The following is a 21,449-nucleotide window of genomic DNA, read 5'->3' on the forward strand; positions in this document are numbered from 1 at the left end:
ACATACTACACTGACACTCCAACACACACTCACTAGATTCTGCCCCCACACTCACACATACTACACTGACACTCCAACACACACTCACTAGATTCTGCCCCCACACTCACACATACTACACTGACACTCCAACACACACTCACTAGATTCTGCCCCCACACTCACACATACTACACTGACACTCCAACACACACTCACTAGATTCTGCCCCCACACTCACACATACTACACTGACACTCCAACACACACTCACTAGATTCTGCCCCCACACTCACACATACTACACTGACACTCCAACACACACTCACTAGATTCTGCCCCCCACACTCACACATACTACACTGACACTCCAACACACACTCACTAGACTCTGCCCCCCACACTCACACATACTACACTGACACTCCAACACACACTCACTAGACTCTGCCCCCCACACTCACACATACTACACTGACACTCCAACACACACTCACTAGATTCTGCCCCCACACTCACACATACTACACTGACACTCCAACACACACTCACTAGATTCTGCCCCCACACTCACACATACTACACTGACACTCCAACACACACTCACTAGATTCTGCCCCCCCCACACTCACACATACTACACTGACACTCCAACACACACTCACTAGATTCTGCCCCCACACTCACACATACTACACTGACACTCCAACACACACTCACTAGACTCTGCCCCCACACTCACACATACTACACTGACACTCCAACACACACTCACTAGACTCTGCCCCCACACTCACACATACTACACTGACACTCCAACACACACTCACTAGACTCTGCCCCCACACTCACACATACTACACTGACACTCCAACACACACTCACTAGACTCTGCCCCCACACTCACACATACTACACTGACACTCCAACACACACTCACTAGACTCTGCCCCCCACACTCACACATACTACACTGACACTCCAACACACACTCACTAGACTCTGCCCCCACACTCACACATACTACACTGACACTCCAACACACACTCACTAGACTCTGCCCCCCACACTCACACATACTACACTGACACTCCAACACACACTCACTAGATTCTGCCCCCACACTCACACATACTACACTGACACTCCAACACACACTCACTAGATTCTGCCCCCCACACTCACACATACTACACTGACACTCCAACACACACTCACTAGATTCTGCCCCCCACACTCACACATACTACACTGACACTCCAACACACACTCACTAGACTCTGCCCCCCACACTCACACATACTACACTGACACTCCAACACACACTCACTAGACTCTGCCCCCACACTTACACATACTACACTGACACTCCAACACACACTCACTAGACTCTGCCCCCCACACTCACACATACTACACTGACACTCCAACACACACTCACTAGATTCTGCCCCCACACTCACACATACTACACTGACACTCCAACACACACTCACTAGATTCTGCCCCCACACTCACACATACTACACTGACACTCCAACACACACTCACTAGACTCTGCCCCCACACTCACACATACTACACTGACACTCCAACACACACTCACTAGATTCTGCCCCCCACACTCACACATACTACACTGACACTCCAACACACACTCACTAGATTCTGCCCCCCACACTCACACATACTACACTGACACTCCAACACACACTCACTAGATTCTGCCCCCACACTCACACATACTACACTGACACTCCAACACACACTCACTAGACTCTGCCCCCACACTCACACATACTACACTGACACTCCAACACACACTCACTAGACTCTGCCCCCACACTCACACATACTACACTGACACTCCAACACACACTCACTAGATTCTGCCCCCACACTCACACATACTACACTGACACTCCAACACACACTCACTAGATTCTGCCCCCACACTCACACATACTACACTGACACTCCAACACACACTCACTAGACTCTGCCCCCACACTCACACATACTACACTGACACTCCAACACACACTCACTAGATTCTGCCCCCCACACTCACACATACTACACTGACACTCCAACACACACTCACTAGACTCTGCCCCCCCCACTCACACATACTACACTGACACTCCAACACACACTCACTAGACTCTGCCCCCCACACTCACACATACTACACTGACACTCCAACACACACTCACTAGATTCTGCCCCCACACTCACACATACTACACTGACACTCCAACACACACTCACTAGACTCTGCCCCCCACACTCACACATACTACACTGACACTCCAACACACACTCACTAGACTCTGCCCCCACACTCACACATACTACACTGACACTCCAACACACACTCACTAGACTCTGCCCCCACACTCACACATACTACACTGACACTCCAACACACACTCACTAGATTCTGCCCCCACACTCACACATACTACACTGACACTCCAACACACACTCACTAGACTCTGCCCCCACACTCACACATACTACACTGACACTCCAACACACACTCACTAGACTCTGCCCCCCACACTCACACATACTACACTGACACTCCAACACACACTCACTAGATTCTGCCCCCACACTCACACATACTACACTGACACTCCAACACACACTCACTAGACTCTGCCCCCACACTCACACATACTACACTGACACTCCAACACACACTCACTAGACTCTGCCCCCACACTCACACATACTACACTGACACTCCAACACACACTCACTAGATTCTGCCCCCCACACTCACACATACTACACTGACACTCCAACACACACTCACTAGACTCTGCCCCCCACACTCACACATACTACACTGACACTCCAACACACACTCACTAGATTCTGCCCCCCACACTCACACATACTACACTGACACTCCAACACACACTCACTAGACTCTGCCTCCCACACTCACACATACTACACTGACACTCCAACACACACTCACTAGACTCTGCCCCCCACACTCACACATACTACACTGACACTCCAACACATACTCACTAGACTCTGCCTCCCACACTCACACATACTACACTGACACTCCAACACACACTCACTAGACTCTGCACCCACACTCACACATACTACACTGACACTCCAACACACACTCACTAGACTCTGCCCCCCACACTCACACATACTACACTGACACTCCAACACACACTCACTAGACTCTGCCCCCACACTCACACATACTACACTGACACTCCAACACACACTCACTAGACTCTGCCCCCACACTCACACATACTACACTGACACTCCAACACACACTCACTAGACTCTGCCCCCCACACTCACACATACTACACTGACACTCCAACACACACTCACTAGACTCTGCCCCCCACACTCACACATACTACACTGACACTCCAACACACACTCACTAGATTCTGCCCCCCACACTCACACATACTACACTGACACTCCAACACACACTCACTAGACTCTACCCCCCACACTCAGACATACTACACTGACACTCCAACACACACTCACTAGACTCTGCCCCCCACACTCACACATACTACACTGACACTCCAACACACACTCACTAGACTCTGCCCCCCACACTCACACATACTACACTGACACTCCAACACACACTCACTAGACTCTGCCTCCCACACTCACACATACTACACTGACACTCCAACACACACTCACTAGATTCTGCCCCCCACACTCACACATACTACACTGACACTCCAACACACACTCACTAGACTCTGCCCCCCACACTCACACATACTACACTGACACTCCAACACACACTCACTAGACTCTGCCCCCCACACTCACACATACTACACTGACACTCCAACACACACTCACTAGATTCTGCCCCCACACTCACACATACTACACTGACACTCCAACACACACTCACTAGATTCTGCCCCCCACACTCACACATACTACACTGACACTCCAACACACACTCACTAGATTCTGCCCCCACACTCACACATACTACACTGACACTCCAACACACACTCACTAGATTCTGCCCCCACACTCACACATACTACACTGACACTCCAACACACACTCACTAGACTCTGCCCCCCACACTCACACATACTACACTGACACTCCAACACACACTCACTAGATTCTGCCCCCCACACTCACACATACTACACTGACACTCCAACACACACTCACTAGACTCTGCCCCCCACACTCACACATACTACACTGACACTCCAACACACACTCACTAGACTCTACCCCCCACACTCACACATACTACACTGACACTCCAACACACACTCACACATAGACACACTTTACATACACTGCTGCTACTCTATTTATTATACACGACATGGCTAAAAGTATGTGGACATCCCTTCAAAGTAGTGGATTCGGCTATTTCAGCCACGTCCGTTGCTGACAGGTGTATACAATCAAACACACAGCCATGCAATCTCCATGGACAAACATTGGTAGTAGAATGGCCCGTACTGAAGAGCTCAGTCGCTTTCAACGTGGCCGAGCGCTGAAGCCCGTAGCGCGTAAAAAATGGTCTGTCCTCGGTTGCAACACTCACTACTGAGTTCCAAACTGCCTCTGGAAGGAACTTCAGCACAATAGCTGTTTGAAGAGGGTTTCCGTGGCCGAGCAGCGACACACGAACCTAAGCTCACCATGAGCAATGCCAAGCGTCGGCTGGAGTGGTGTAAAGCTCGCCGCCATTGGACTCTGGAGCAGTGGAACTGCGTTCTCTGGAGTGATGAATCACGCTTCACAATCTGTCAGTCCAACGGACAAATCTGGGTTTGGCGGATGCCAGGAGAACGCTACCTCTCCCAATGCATAGTGCCAAATGTAAAGTTTGGTGGGGTAGGAATATTGGTCTGGGGCAGTTCTTCATGGATCGGGCTAGGCCCCTTAGTTCCAGTGAAGGAAAATATTAACGCTACAGCATACAATGACATTCTAGACAATTCTGTGCTTCCAACTTGCAACAGTTTGGGGAAGGTCCTTTCCTGTTTCAGCATGACAATGCCCCTGTGCACAAAGCGAGGTCCATACATACATGGTTTATCGTGATCAGTGTGGAAAAACTTGACTGGCCTGCACAGAGTCCTGACCTCGACCCCATCGACCACCTTTGAGATGAATTGGAAGGCCAACTGCGAGTCAAGCCTAATCGCCCAACATCAGTGCCCGACCTCACAAATGCTCTTGTGGCTGAATGGAAGCAAGTCCCCACAGCAATGTAGTGGAAAGCCTGCCCAGAAGAGTGGAGGCTGTTCTAGCAGCAAAGGGGGGGGACCAACTCAATATTAATGCCCATGATTTTGGAATGAGATGTTCGACGAGCAGGTGTTCACATTCGTTTGGTCATGTAGTGTATATCCTGATTGCCTAGTCACTTTTATCCCTACCTACATGTACATACTGTATTACCTCAACTTCCTCATACCCCTGCACATTGACTCGGTCCTTGTATACACTGATGGAAAAGTACTAAATGGTCATACTTGAGTAAAAGTAAAGATACCTTATATGAAAATGACTCAAATAAAAGTGAAAGTCACCCAGTAAAACACTACTTGAGTAAAAGTCTAAAAGGTTTTAAATACACTTAAGTATCAAAAGTAAATGTAATTTCTACAATATACTTAACTTCTTCGATATAGGGGGCGCTCTTTTAATTATTTGGATAAAAAAAACGTTCCCGTTTCAAACAAGATATTTTGTCACGAAAAGATGCTCGACTATGCATATAATTGACAGCTTTGGAAAGAAAACACTCTGACGTTTCCAAAACTGCAAAGATATTATCTGTGAGTGCCACAGAACTGATGCTACAGGCGAAACCAAGATGAAATTTCAAACAGGAAATGGCCCAGATTTTGAAGGCGCTGTGTTCCAATGTCTCCTTATATGGCTGTGAATGCGCCAGGAATTAGCCTGCACTTTCTGTCGTTTCCCCAAGGTGTCTGCAGAATTGTGACGTATTTGTAGGCATATCATTGGAAGATTGACCATAAGAGACTACATTTACCAGGTGCCCGCTTGGTGTCCTCCGTCAAAATTATTGCGTAATCTCCAGCTGCGTGCATTTTTCCATTTGCTCCAGAGGAGAAACCCAACTGCCACGAATGATTTATCATCGAATAGATATGTGAAAAACACATTGAGGATTGATTCTAAACAACGTTTGCCATGTTTCTGTCTAAATAAAATAGTAAAGTAAAGTACAGATACCCCAATTTAAAGTATTTTTACTTAAGTACTTTACACCACTGCTTATATATAGCCTTGTTACTGTTTTTATTGTGTTACTATTTACTTTTTTCCCCTGCACATATTTGTCTTACTTTATAACTCTGTACCGTTGGGAATGGCCTCCTAAGAAAGTATTCCACTGTAAAGTCTACACCTGTTCTATTCGGCGCACGTGAACAAAACAATTTCATTCGATTTTTATCCCCCAGTGGCTTGATATCTGTCCTACTTGTTGTCATGGAGCTTAGTTAGTTCTTACTCATCCATGTCTGTCTGGTGGAAAGAAAGGTTTAAGCCCTGCGACCATGACAAGAAATACCCAGCAAAAGTGATACGTGTATAAAACAGCCTAGAGGCATCCATCCGTTGACCCACTATAACTCGTTAGAGTGGAGATGTACAGAGACGTGTAGAACTGGATCAAATCAACCTCGGTCCCTTCTTCTATTCCAACAGGCCCTTCTGTGAAAAATCCCCGGACCGGCTTTCACAGCGGCTGTGTTTGCTGCTACTCACTGATCAGAATGCGACGCGACCGTAACACCGCGTAGCTCTAGGCACTTCTCATTGTGCCTTGAAGAATCCCCAACCAGCAGTCCCTGATCGACATCCTTATAATGCTGCCTCCTCGGCATACAGGCCTTGATTGACAGCCTGGTGGATGTTCAGAAACATCCACCCGGCCTGGTTCACAGGGACACAGAGGCCCAACTGAACGTCCAGCCGCTGCCTTGACACAGAGCGGAGGGAAGAGGAGATGCGATCAAAGAAGCCCGGGAAGAGAGAGGCAGACCCAGATCACTCTAACAGGAATCACTTCTGGCTGGCGTTTTATACCCACGACAGGTTACATGGGGAGCTCTGTTCTCTTTCATGCTCGCTGTTAAAAGGCTGTCAAACCACCGCCTCTTGTACAGCTAGCTGTGTGCCTTGCCGCTCAGATAACACACTTGTCGCAGACACACGCACACTTGCGAAACACACACACACACACACAAACGTGCAGGAGAGTACCATCACCCATTTACACACACGCATATCTGAGTCTCAGCCACTAAGATATCCCTCTCTTTCTCTCTCTCTCTCTCTCTCTCTCTCTCTCTCTCTCTCTCTCTCTCTCTCTCTCTCTCTCTCTCTCTCTCTCTCTCTCTCTCTCTCTTGTGCTCCTCTATTCCACAGGATGTTGGTTGCCGAGGCCCCCTTTCATGTAACAGAATAATGCGTACAGAGTTCAGACCAGGGTTTAGTTCATTAGTGTACTGTATCATTCTGGAGTAGCTCCTGGCACTGCCGGGCCAGCTCGTTAAAACTCATGGCTAATACGGGAAGAGTGACTCATTGTGTTGCTTGACAACACAACTTAATATCTTACTTTGGACATGGCTGATTTATGCCGAACGCTGACAGCAACATGAGAGAGTGAGAAGAAGAGGGAAGAGAGGAGCCAGACGGACGGACCACAACACAGTTGTTTCAGAGCATCCCACTGGGCACACACTGGTTGAATCAACATCGCAAATGCCACGTCATTTCAATGAAATGACATTAAACTAATGTGGAATGGACATTGAGTTGACATCGGAGCCCAGTGGGACGAGGCATTTAGACGGGACGCAATTTCACGTGACTGTATATGAGAGAGCCTGAAGTGTATTATGAGTTTGTTTCCATTCCCAGTAGTTTGGAACGAAGCATTTAGCGTCACTTTGCATTTGTTCATCAGTGGAATAAACATACTCTCGCCACTTTCATGGGAGTAAATAACTCGACAAGGAGGAAGTAGAAATTCTCCGGCATGAAAAGCAGCACCACGCGTTATTCCATCATCTCATCCAAACTGCTCTCGCACGTCAACGAACATCTGCGTAGCCTGGCGCTAAAATACAAGCGGTTCTATTTTTTCTGACGCTTGACGAGCTGCAAGTCCCACTTCTCCCATCTCCTCATTGGTTTTTAGGAGCATATACCCACGTGGGTGATTGAAAGATGACCTGAGGTCAACACTCCAGTCCAGTTGGTGGTGGTAATGCACCTTAAAGTTGGTTGCCAACCGCCATATAAAGTCCACAGAAGAAGCCTGAAGGAGGAGAGATTACTAGAAACTAACTCGGTTTCCCCTTTTGATCTGTGGATTAATTGTGGGAGCAGAGAACACATGAGTTGGTGTGACTCAAAATGGGTCCAAATTCTACAAAGATACAAGAAAAAAAAGGACCATGTACATTTCAGGTAAGATAACAACCCAATGTTTATACCCCAGGACAAATTAGCCAGCGACAGCAAGCTAGCTAGCTAAATGCCCATGAGTGTTTCATGTGCTGCATTTCGACCTGTCCCCAAATTAATACAGTTGGTTCAGAGATTGTTTTGATATTTCAACCGACGTGTCCTTTTCTGCAGGTGCATGGTAAGAGTTGAAGAAGATGAGGAAAAATAAGAAACGCTCACACTGCTCTTGATAGGATCCCTGCTCTTTAATAAGCTTTACATATAGACCTCGAGGCTTTTGTCAGAGCTGATGAAGGCCTTGAGGCCGACACGTAAATCTTATTAAAGAGCAGTGATACTATCAAGAGCAGTGTGAGGGTTTCCTATTTTTTCCAACCTGCGTATCCTGATCGCGTCTGGTGGCGCACAGGGACACACACACGACAGCATGTAAGGAGTCTGGTTCCACTTCACACTATATACAGTTGAAGTCGGAAGTTTACATACACTTAGGTTGGAGTCATTAAAACTATTTTTTCAACCACTCCACAAATTTCTTGTTAAGAAACTACCGTTTTGGCAAGTCGGTTAGGACATCTACTTTGTGCATGACACAAGTCATTTTTTCAACAATTGTTTACAGACAGATTATTTCACTTATAATTCACTGTATCACAATTCCAGTGGGTCAGAAGTTTACATACACTAAGTTGACTGTGCCTTTTCAGAGCTTGGAAAGGTCCAGAAAATCATGTCATGGCTTTAGAAGCTTCTGATAGACTAATTGACATCATTTGAGTCAATTGGAGGTGTACCTGTGGATGTATTTCACAGCCTACCTTCAAACTCAGTGTCTCTTTGCTTGACATCATGGGAAAATCAAAAGAAATCAGCCAAGACCTCATTAATAAAAATAACATAACCTGACAGGCCGCTCAGCAAGGAAGAAGCCACTGCTCCAAAACCACCATAAAAAAGCCAGACTACGGTTTGCAACTGAACATGGGAACAAAGATCATACTTTTTGGAGAAATGTCCCCTGGTCTGATGAAACAAAAATAAAACGGTTTGGCCATAATGACCATCGTTATGTTTGGAAGAAAAAGGGGGTGGCTTGCAAGCCGAAGAACACCATCCCAACCGTGAAGTACGGGGGTGCATTGCTGCAGGAGGGACTGGTGCATTTCACAAAATAGATGGCATCACAAGGAAGGAGAATTATGTGGATATATTGAAGCAAACTCTCAAGACACCAGTCAGGAAGTTAAAGCTTGGCCGCAAATGGGTCTTCCAAATGGACAATGACCCCAAGTATACTTCCAAAGTTTTGGCAAAATGGCTTAAGGACAACAAAGTCCTTCCTCTGTTCTATCCTTCCTCTGTTCTCTCCTTCCTCTGTTCTCTCCTCCCTCTGTTCTCTCCTTCCTCTGTTCTATCCTTCCTGTGTTCTCTCCTCCCTCTGTTCTCACCTTCCTCTGTTCTCACCTTCCTCTGTTCTCACCTTCCTCTGTTCTCACCTTCCTGTTCTCTCCTTCGCCTGTTCTCTCCTTCGCCTGTTCTCTCCTTCTGTTCTCTCCTTCCTTTGTTCTCTCCTTCCTCTGTTCTCTCCTTCCCCTGTTCTCTCCTCCCTCTGTTCTATCCTTCGCCTGTTCTCTCCTTCGCCTGTTCTCTCCTTCGCCTGTTCTCTCCGCCTGTTCTCTCCATCCTCTGTTCTCTCCTTCTGTTCTCTCCTTCCTCTGTTCTCTCCTTCCTCTGTTCTCTCCACCTTCTGTTCTCTCCATCCTCTGTTCTCTCCTCCTGTTCTCTCCAACTTCTGTTCTCTCCATCCTCTGCTCTCTCCTCCTGTTCTCTCCACCTTCTGTTCTCTCCATCCTCTGTTCTCTCCTTCTGTTCTCTCCTTCCTCTGTTCTCTTCTTCCTCTGCTCTCTCCTTCTGTTCTCTCCACCTTCTGTTCTCTCCATCCTCTGTTCTCTCCATCTTTGTTCTCTCCTCCCTCTGTTCTCTCCTTCCTCTGTTCTCTCCTCCCTCTGTTCTCTCCTCCCTCTGTTATATCCTCCCTCTGTTCTCCTTCCTGTGTTCTCTCCTCCCTCTGTTCTCTCCTTCCTCTGTTCTATCCTTCCTGTGTTCTCTCCTCCCTCTGTTCTCACCTTCCTCTGTTCTCACCTTCCTCTGTTCTCACCTTCCTCTGTTCTCACCTTCCTCTGTTCTCTCCTTCGCCTGTTCTCTCCTTCGCCTGTTCTCTCCTTCTGTTCTCTCCTTCCCCTGTTCTATCCTTCGCCTGTTCTCTCCTTCCTCTGTTCTATCCTTCGCCTGTTCTCTCCTTCGCCTGTTCTCTCCTTCGCCTGTTCTCTCCGCCTGTTCTCTCCATCCTCTGTTCTCTCCTTCTGTTCTCTCCTTCCTCTGTTCTCTCCTTCCTCTGTTCTCTCCACCTTCTGTTCTCTCCATCCTCTGCTCTCTCCTTCTGTTCTCTCCACCTTCTGTTCTCTCCATCCTCTGTTCTCTCCTCCTGTTCTCTCCAACTTCTGTTCTCTCCATCCTCTGCTCTCTCCTCCTGTTCTCTCCACCTTCTGTTCTCTCCATCCTCTGTTCTCTCCTTCTGTTCTCTCCTTCCTCTGTTCTCTTCTTCCTCTGCTCTCTCCTTCTGTTCTCTCCTTCTGTTCTCTCCATCTTCTGTTCTCTCCATCCTCTGTTCTCTCCATCTTTGTTCTCTCCTCCCTCTGTTCTCTCCTTCCTCTGTTCTCTCCTCCCTCTGTTCTCTCCTCCCTCTGTTATATCCTCCCTCTGTTCTCCTTCCTGTGTTCTCTCCTCCCTCTGTTCTCACCTTCCTCTGTTCTCTCCTTCCTCTGTTCTCTCCTCCCTCTGTTCTATCCTTCGCCTGTTCTCTCCTTCGCCTGTTCTCTCCTTCGCCTGTTCTCTCCGCCTGTTCTCTCCATCCTCTGTTCTCTCCTTCTGTTCTCTCCTTCCTCTGTTCTCTCCTTCCCCTGTTCTCTCCACCTTCTGTTCTCTCCATCCTCTGTTCTCTCCACCTTCTGTTCTCTCCATCCTCTGTTCTCTCCATCCTCTGCTCTCTCCATCCTTTGCTCTCTCCATCCTCTGCTCTCTCCTTCTGTTCTCTCCTTCTGTTCTCTGTATCTTTGTTCTCTCCATCCTATGTCCTCTCCTTCCCCTGTTCTCTCCTTCCTCTCGTTACTCCTGCTCTTTTTAGTTTCCTTTGCTCTTCAAATGTTTTCCCTTTCTCTCTTTCTCTCCAACCATCTCTCTCTTTCTCCATCTCTTTCTTACTCCATCTCGCCCTTTCCCTCCATTTCTTTCCCTCTGCCTCACTCTCTCTCCTCTCTCTCTCACCCTCCATCTCTCTCTGCCTTGTTGCTCATTTTTAAATCTATGAATTTCTGAACATCATTTCGCTGGTTTTTCCTGAGCCTCGGGTGGACATTCTCATTCCATCCCTTCTCTTTTTTCACCTCGTTTGCTCTGCTCCCTCCTGAGTGAGCAGTGGAGATGGGATGTGAGGTGACAGTGTGGTCCAGGAGGTTAGGCCAACAGGGGGGTGGGAACGAAGGGCACGATGGGCACACAGGCATTGGGAGGGGAGAGGCGTGGGCACTGCACTACACTGAGCTTACAGGGCACCCCTGCCAAAACGGTCCGGAAGGTCAGTGCCAGTCCAATTTCATTCCCACGCACGGCATGACTACGGGGCACGTTGTGATACAGTACCTTTCCCCTTTAAGGGTCCGTGCTACAGAATTAGCCATGCTGCCTGTCCCTTTAAGAGGCTGTGATGCTCGGGGTTACTGTGCCTTCTCCTGTAAGACACCGTGTTGTTAAAATCTATCCTCAACTGTCCATTCAAGAGGCTTGGCTGGTGAAAACAGCAGCACTTTTGCCTTGAGGGCACCTTTGAGGGCAGCACAGACAGAAGGAGAGAGGAGTAGTCTACAGCCTTCCTCCACCACAACGCCCTGCACTCTCTCTCTATCTCCCTCTCCCTCTCTCTCTCACTCTCTCTCATACACTCTCTCCCTCTCCCTTTCCATCTCCCTCTCCCTCTCAATTTAATTCAATTTCAGTTCAATTTAAGGACTTTATTGGCATGGGAAACACATGTTAACATTGCCAAGGCAAGTGAAGTAGATAATAAACAAAAGTGAAATAAACAATCAAAATGAACAGTAAACATTACACTCACAGACGTTCCAAAATAATAAAGACATCTCTCTCTCTCTCTCTCTCTCTCTCTCTCTCTCTCTCTCTCTCTCTCTCTCGCTCATCCCCCCTCAGAGCAATATGGCTCTGTGGCTCCACTCTTCCTGTAGGTTTTAGAGCTCCTCTATGTGTGCATATCTGCACTGTGTGTGTGTGTGTTTACCCTCAATGTGTGAACATGCAGCGTGCAAATGTTTGTGAACTCTAACCTCTAATTCCCTTCAGAGGACATTCGCCGACAACATTACAGAAAACGCACCAACAAAGCTCTAATATAATGAATACAAAACTCTGATCATCAAACGCATATCTGGTTAGGTATAATGGCGCTTTCACAGTGTCCTGCACATGTGAATGCGCAGGCGATTTGAGCCAAACAAGCAATGAACTGCTTTGTTAGACAGCCTAATAAAGCAGAATCTCGTTCGTTTTTTTACAAATCACATTTCTCGGGTTCAGTTCAAACAGTGAATCTATCATGCTCCGTAACATGGTAGGCTTTGTGAAATATCCAATCTGATTTGGAATATTTTCTCTCTGCTCTCTCTTGGAGGGGGTTGAGACTCGGCACCGGGTGCATGAAATAAACCAGTCAGAGGGCATGTGATGGAAATAATTGTCTCCCCTCAACGGTCACCTCTAAAACACTCCCCCCTCCTCCTCTCTGGATCTTTCCCTTCAGTCACTAGGAGAGCACAACTATCTTCAAGGGCATTTCGTTCCCTTCGTAAACCCTCGAACCCTTTAAGAAGATATGAAACTAACCCCTCCAGCATGTTCCTATTTGGAAATAACTACCCCCCCCCCCTCCCGGAATGTCTCCTCTCTGTCAGGTGCGGCAGGAGCATCATCTTACCTCCAGGGCTCTCCTCTTGCTAGTGAGCAGCTTGGCGATGTCTCGTGCCACCCTCTCCACCAGGTCCTTGGGATTGTTCCTCTTGATGTCAAACTGGCTCTTCTTCTCATTGTAAATCTACAAAAGGGAACACAGGAGTCAAAGGTCAGTTCAAAATGGCTGTCAGTTGATGAACTGGGTCATAGGAGCCCATGTTTATTTTGAACGTGGCACGAAAACACTGGCCATTGCTATGCTGTCCATTTTCAACATAGTATATGCTTGGCAGGTCATTTACTTTTGCTAATAGGACAGAACTGTCCTTTATCGAACAGTGTATCCGGTCAAACAGGTTTGTGGGGTAATATCAAGCCAGCCACTAACTACAAACACAAGCTAAATATCCACGATCCATTAGTGGAAAGGGATGACAAATACAATAGGGAGAGACAAAGACGGAGGCTTGTGACCAGGGGTACAGACGGCCAACCAGAAGCCAGAATCATGACAGATGTTTGGCCACACAGAGAGGCTGTGTACAACCTCATGGGCTCTGGCCAAAAGCAGTGCTACCCTATAGGCTATGGGGATGTCGGATTCCAATTCAGAACCAGCCAGAAAAAAAATGCACTTGGGAAGATTATCCTCCTCTCCCAGAATCTTCTGTTTCACCTGACTCAGCCGTCCTCAGCAGCAGTCCTGGGTCGGGGCTCTGGCAGGCAGACAGACAAAACAGGCTCTGTGGTCCACAGCAGGCCACATCCCTTGGGTTTAACACTCATCCTGATTGCCCTACAAGACACTGCACTGCTCGTAAACAAGGCACACACTCGCACCACAAGACCACCCTCACTATGCGTTGGCGGGTTTGTAGTAGGGACTATTTTGTGAACACGTTTCATGTCACCTGTTATGTGATTAGGCTGTGATTCGGCTGTGTACAGTACATGTGTGTGTATTATGGAGCAGCCCCATTGCCTCCTTCAAGGCCATGTGTGGGAAAGTGCTTTACATACACTCTCTTGATTGGTGCATTAATCAAAGTGAAACACAAGCACATAAGTCTGATTTACTTCCTCTGTTACTTCCTGAAAAGGGGTGGACGGGTAATATAGATCTATCGCTGACATGAGCTATTTTTCCGGTGAGATTTACATGTTTGGCGTGCAGTGATTAGAAGAGGAAAATGCCAGCCTCCATCACCCATGATCTATCTTTGTCAGGCTAAAAGGTGGGTGGGCAGAGAGCCAGCCAGTAGCAGTCTCCTCTCCCTCCCCTGGCCCTCATGGAGATGAGCCAAGAACAGGCACCGGCCATGCCAACTAAACACTTTAGCTAGATTACCTATAGTGGTCTTGTGTCTGTCCCCTGATAGATTACTGTTAGGTTACAAAGGCAGCCATTTTATGGTCAAGGAGATTTTGTATTGAACCTGGATTTAACCAGAAAGTCCCATTGAGGTCAGACGAGCTCTTTCCCAAGGAAGATCTGAACATACTGCTCATTCAAGGGTTTTTCTTTATTTGTACTATTTGCTACATTGTAGAGTAATAGTGAAGACATCAAAACTAGGAAATAACATATATGGAATCATGTAGTAACCAAAGAAGTTTGAAACAAATCTAAATATATTTTATACTTGAGATTCTTCAAAGTAGCCACCCCTTGCCTTGATGACAGCTTTGCACACTATTGGCATTCTCTCAACCAGATTCATGAGGTAGTCACCTGGAATGCATTTCAATTAACAGGTGTGCCTTGTTAAAAGTTAAATTATGGAATGTCCTTACTTTCCTTATTAATGCGTTTGAGCCAATCAGTTGTGTTGTAGGGGTGGTATACAGACAACAGCCCTATTTGGTAAAAGACTAAGTCCATATTATGGCAAGAACAGCTCAAATAAGCAAAGAGAAATGACAGTCCAGCATTACTTTAAGACATGAAGGTCAGTTAATACGGAAAATGTAAAGAACTTTGAAAGTTTCTTGAAGTACAATCGCAAAAACCATCATGCCTATGATGAACCTGGCTCTCATGAGGATCGCAAAAGGAAAGGAAGAATCAGAGTTACCTCTGCTGCAGATAAGTTCATTAGAGTTACCAGCACTGCAGATTGCAGCCCAAATAAATGCTTCACAGTTCAAGTAACAGTTCAAGTAAGAGACACATCTCAACATCAATTGTTCAGAGGAGACTGCGTGAATCAGGCATTCATTTAAAAAAAAAAACATTATTTCACCTTTATTTAACCAGGTAGGCTAGTTTGCAACTGTGACCTGGCCAAGATATAGCGTAGCAATTCGACACATACAACAACACAGAGTTAAACAGGAATAAACAAAACATACAGTCAATAATACAGTAGAACAAAAGAAAACAGAAAGTCTGTATACAAAAAGTCTGTATGCCATGGTGGCGAAGTAATTACAATATAGCAATTAAACACTGGAATGGTAGATCGGCAGAAGATGAATGTGCAGGTAGAGATACTGGGGTGCAAAGGAACAAAATAAATAAATACCAGTATGGGGATGAGGTAGGTACTGTAGATAGATGGGCTGATTACAGATGGGCTATGTACAGGTGCAGTGATCTGTAAGCTGCTCTGAAAGCTGGTGCTTAAAGCTAGTGAGGGAGATGTGAGTCTCCAGCTTCAGAGATTTTTGCAATTCGTTCCAGTCATGGGCAGCAGAGAACTGGAAGGAAAGACGACCAAAGGAGGAATTGGCTTTGGGGGTGACCAGTGAGATATACCTGCTGGAGCGCATGCTACGAGTGGATGCTTCTATGGTGACCAGTGAGCTGAGATAAAGCACGGCTTTACCTAGCAGAGACTTGTAGATAACCTGTAGCCAGTGGGTTTGGCGACGAGTATGAAGCGAGGGCCAACCAACGAGAGCGTACAGGTCACAATGGTGGGTAGTGTATGGGGCTTTGGTGACAAAACGGATGGCACTGTGATAGACTGCATCCAGTTTGTTGAGTAGAGTGTTGGAGGCTATTTTATAGATGACATCACCGATGTCGAGGATCGGTAGGATGGTCAGTTTTACAAGGGTGTGTTTGGCAGCATGAGTGAAGGATGCTTTGTTGCGATATAGGAAGCCGATTCTAGATTTAATTTAGGATTGGAGATGCTTAATGTGAGTCTGGAAGGAGAGTTTACAGTCTAACCAGACACCCAGGTATTTGTAGTTGTCCACGTATTCTAAGTCAGAACCGTCCAGAGTAGTGATGCTGGACGGGTGATCAGGTGCGGGCAGCGATCGGTTGAATAGCATGCATTTCGTTTTCCTTGCGTTTAAGAGCAGTTGGAGGCCACGGAAGGAGAGTTGTATGGCATTGAAGCTCGTCTGGAGGTTAGTTAACACAGTGTCCAAGGAGGAGCCAGAAGTATACAGAATGGTGTCGTCTGCGTAGAGGTGGCTCAAAGAATCACCAGCAGCAAGAGCGACATCATTGATGTATACAGAAAAGAGGGTCGGCCCGAGAATTGAACCCTGGACAACAGGCCCTCTGATTTGACACACTGAACTATATCAGGGAAGTAGTTGGTGAACCAGGCGAGGCAATCATTAAGAAACCAAGGCTGTCGAGTCTGCCAATAAGAATGTTGTGATTGACAGAGTCGAAAACCTTGGCCAGGTCAATGAATTACGGCTGCACAGTAATGTCTCTTATCGATGGCGGTTATGATGTCGTTTAGAACCTTGAGCGTGGCTGAGGTGCACCCATGACCAGCTCTGAAACGAGATTGCATAGCAGAGAAGGTATGGTGGGATTCGAAATGGTTAGTAATCTGTTTGTTAACTTGACTTTCGAAGACCTTAGAAAGACAGGGTAGGATAGATATAGGTCTGTAGCAGTTTGGGTCTAGAGTGTCACCCCCTTTGAAGAGGGGGATGACCACAGCAGCTTTCCAATCTTTGGGAATCTCAGACAATACGAAAGAGAGGTTGAACAGGCTAGTAATAGGGGTTGCAACAATTTCGGCAGATAATTTTAGAAAGGGGTCCAGATTGTCTAGCCCGGCTGATTTGTAGGGGTCTGGATTTTGTAGCTCTTTCAGAACATCAGCTATCTGGATTTGGGTAAAGGAGAAATGGTGGGGGCTTTGGCAGGTTTTCATGGTCAAATTGGTGCAACGAAACCACCACTAAAGGACACCAATAAGAAGAAGAGACTTGATTGGGCCAAGAAACATGAGCAATAGACATTAGACAGGTGGAAATCTGTCCTTTGGTCTGATGAGTCCAAATTTGAGATTTTTGGTTCCAACCGCCATGTCTTTGTGAGATGCAGAGTAGGTGAACGGATTATCTCTGCATTTGTGGTTCCCATCGTGAAGCATGGAGGAAGAGGTGCGATGGTGTGGCGGTGCTTTGCTGGTGACACTGTCTGTGATTTATTTAGAATTCAAGGCACACTTAACCAGCATGGCTACCACAGGAATCTGCAGCGATACGCCATCCTATCTGGTTTGCGATTAGTGGGACTATCATTTGTTTTTTATAAGGACAATGAAGCAACATACCTCCAGGCTGTGTACGGGCTATTTGACCAAGAAGGAGAGGGATGGAGTGTTGCATCAGATGACCTGGCCTCCACAAATCACCTGATCTCAACCCAATTGAGATGGTTTGGGATGAGTTGAAGGACAGCAGAGTGAAGGAAAAGCTGCCAACAAGTGCTCAGTATATGTGGGAACTCCTTCAAGACTGTTGGAAAAGCATTCCTCATTAAGCTGGTTGACAGAATGCCGAGAGTGTGCAAAACTGTCGTCAAGGCAAAGGGTGGCTACTTTGAAGAATATAAAATCTGCAATCTATTTTGATTTGTTTAACACTTTTTGTGTTACTACACGATTCCATAGGTGTTATTTGATCGTGTTGATGTCTTCACTATTATTCTACAATGTAGAACATAGGAAAAATAAAGAAAAACCTTTGAATAAGTAGGCGTCTGAACTTTTGACTGGTACTTCAAATACAGACACAGGTTTTCTCTCCTTTATGAAGTTTTAAAACAGACGGGTGTTTCTATTCCCTAGTTTTTTTCTGTTCCCGTGCATCAAATACCCACCCAGGAGAAGTCATTAGCCTCATACGCTCGCACACATAGACCCCACAAGTAATTAGCCCCAGTGCAAGATGAGGCAACCCTCACAGCCACAGACCAATAATCAGGTGAGCACGTGTGTTCGCGTGCACGCACAGACACGCCGTTTGAGAGGAGGGCTTTTCTCAAGGTGGTAGAAGCCATTAGCGGAATCTTATTAAGGCATAAAGCAAGAGCGAAGTTTGCTCTGCTCCAGATGACAGACTGCAAACCCCTGGCTCTTTTTAAGTGATGCATTTTCCAAGTCGATTTTAAAAACCATGTCAAATTTGTTTTTAAATCAATATGCATTCCCTTAATGTGCGGCGGTGCTCTGTGGGCCTCTCTCTTCCTCACTGAGATTCATGGGAATCGTACAGCCGCTATTACAGACACAGTCTTAACACTCAGATAGTTTGGAGACATGCTTCAGAACATTAACAAACAAAAAAGTGAATAAGGTCAACCTGCATCAATATCCTTCCAGCTTTTGTATTGTATTCTCTTCTTTTTCACGAGATATATTCATTATAACTGCACAGATTGTCTTATCTAGAACCTAAAAGTGTTTGGTTTTCACCGGACATAATGGGACCCATCTATCACGCCCTGATCTGTTTCACCTGTCTTTGTGCTGGTGTCCAACTCCCTCCAGGTGTTAGCCATCTTCCCCATTATCTCCTGTGTACTTACACCTGTGTTCTCTGTTTGTCTGTTGCCAGTTCGTCGTGTTTGTTCGAGTCAACCAGCGTTTAGTGGTTCAGCGCCTGCTTTTTATTTTTTCTTCTTTTTTTATTTTCTTGCCCTCCCGGTTTTTGATCTTTGGCCTGTCCCGACCCCGAGCCTGCCGACCTGTACCTCTGCCCCCCTCTCGGTTACCGATCTCCGCCTGCCCCGACCCCGAGCCTGCCGACCTGTACCTCTGCCCCCCTCTGGGTTACCGATCTCCCCTGCCTCGACCCCGAGCCTGCCGACCTGTACCTCTGCCCCCCTCTCGGTTACCGATCTCCGCCTGCCCCGACCCCGAGCCTGGGTTACCGATCTCCGCCTGCCCCGACCCCGAGCCTGCCGACCTGTACCTCTGCCCCCCTCTCGGTTACCGATCTCCGCCTGCCTCGACCCCGAGCCTGCCGACCTGTACCTCTGCCCCCCTCTGGGTTACCGATCTCCGCCTGCCCCGACCCCGAGCCTGCCGACCTGTACCTCTGCCCCCCTCTGGGTTACCGATCTCCGCCTGCCCCGACCCCGAGCCTGCCGACCTGTACCTCTGCCCCCCTCTGGGTTACCGATTCCCGCCTGACCCGAACCTGAGCTCTGGCTGCCGTCCGGTACTGTTACCCGACCTCTGGTTTTCTGACCCCTGCCTGCCTCGACCTGTCTGTTGCCTGCCCCTGATAGAAGATGAAACTACTGTTCATTCAACGTGGTCTGCATCTGGGTCTTCCTTCATACCTGATACCATCTTGCCCACAAAGTGGACTCAAGTTTTCCCACAAAGCACCTGGAAGCACCTGGACGATCATCAAGACTTTTGGAAGAATGTTTTATGGACAGATGAGTCAAAATGATCACTTTTTTTGGACAACATGGGTCCCATTATGCCTGGCGAAAACCAAACACTGCATTCCACAGTAAGAACCAACGGTCGAGCAGGGTGGTGGTATTGGAGATGCTGCCTAAGGACCTGGACAACTTTAATAGAAGGAAGCATGATTCTGCTCTGTATCAGAGAATTCTACAGGAGAATGTCAGGCCATCCGTCTGTGAGCTGAAGCTGAAGTGCAGCAAGACAGTGATCCAAAACACACAATCAAGTCTACATGAAAACGTCTAAAAAGGCAACACATATGACATTTTGTATTGAGAGAATTGAGATGTCGTGACAGGACTTGAAAAGAGCCGTTCAAGCTTGACAGCCCACAAATGTCGCTGAGTTAAAGCGTGGAAGAGTGGGCCAAAATCCCTCCACAGCAATGTGAGAGACTGATCAACAACTACAGGAAGTTTGAAGAGTGTAAGGGGGGCAATTACTTTTTCACACAGGGGCATTGGGTGTTGCATAACTTTGTTTATGAAATAGATGAAATAAGTATGTAATTGTTGTGTAATTTGTTCACTCAGGTTCCCTTTATCTAATAGTAGGATTTGGTTGAAGATCTGATAACTTTCAGTATCAAAAATATGCAAAAGTAGAGGCAATTAGAAAGGGGGCAAACACGTTTTCACAGCACCAGAGAAACATTTCTACACAGGGTTCTACATGGAACCTGAAAGGATTCTATTTGGAACCAAAAAGTCCTTAGACTGCAGCTAGCACCCTCTTCTGGAAGCCACATACACACAGCATATTGCACCATGTCGTATGTCTCACTAGACTACTGTATCTCTGAATCGATGGGCACAAACCTGTCTGTTTGTGTGCTTGTAGTGTGCTCCCACTGCAACGCCGTGATAACAGCTCCATGGAGACAAACAAAGTAGGATTGTGTTGTATTGTGCTCACAGCTCTGACAGATACTAGCACCACAGAGAGCTAGATCCAGGTACTGTATCTCTAGAGAGAGAGAGAGAGAGAGAGAGAGAGAGAGAGAGAGAGAGAGAGAAATTGCACCCTATTCCCTATGTATACAATGTAGTCCACCCTAAGGGCCCTGGTCAAAAGTAGTGCACTACATAGGGAATCGGCTGCCATTTTAGGAAACACCAATGGTCATTACAGCCTCCACTAGTGGGATAGGAGGCTTTTACAAAATGTGATGGGTATTGTGTTGGCAACCATACAGAGTTCTAAACCAGTGGCTGCTGGGAACGCTCATTGTAGGTAACA

At 46.9% G+C, this 21,449-nt stretch overlaps 1 protein-coding gene and 1 long non-coding RNA gene across 6 annotated transcripts in view; both read right to left on the bottom strand.

The window, feature by feature from the left end:
* LOC118399834 (voltage-dependent calcium channel subunit alpha-2/delta-2-like) overlaps positions 1 to 21,449 on the bottom strand; it is a 246,689-nt gene that overhangs the window by 180,559 nt on the left and 44,681 nt on the right. For all 4 annotated transcript variants that reach the window (XM_052473270.1, XM_052473267.1, XM_052473269.1 and 1 more), the window contains exon 3: positions 13,547 to 13,663. In XM_052473270.1, the coding sequence (XP_052329230.1) occupies positions 13,547 to 13,663 (117 nt within the window). The remainder of the gene's footprint in view (positions 1 to 13,546; positions 13,664 to 21,449) is intronic.
* Positions 9,280 to 10,728, bottom strand: LOC127910276 (uncharacterized). 2 transcript variants are annotated; one of them, XR_008074082.1, is made up of 3 exons: positions 10,629 to 10,728; positions 9,951 to 9,982; positions 9,280 to 9,918 (listed from the first exon to the last, which is right to left on the bottom strand). It is a non-coding gene; the product is annotated as an uncharacterized LOC127910276 (long non-coding RNA). The 2 variants fall into 2 exon arrangements; XR_008074083.1 differs by having other exon boundaries at positions 9,280 to 9,902; positions 9,951 to 9,998.

The sequence above is a fragment of the Oncorhynchus keta genome, chromosome 21, assembly GCF_023373465.1.
Source record: "Oncorhynchus keta strain PuntledgeMale-10-30-2019 chromosome 21, Oket_V2, whole genome shotgun sequence".
Taxonomy (NCBI): Eukaryota; Metazoa; Chordata; class Actinopteri; order Salmoniformes; family Salmonidae; genus Oncorhynchus; species Oncorhynchus keta.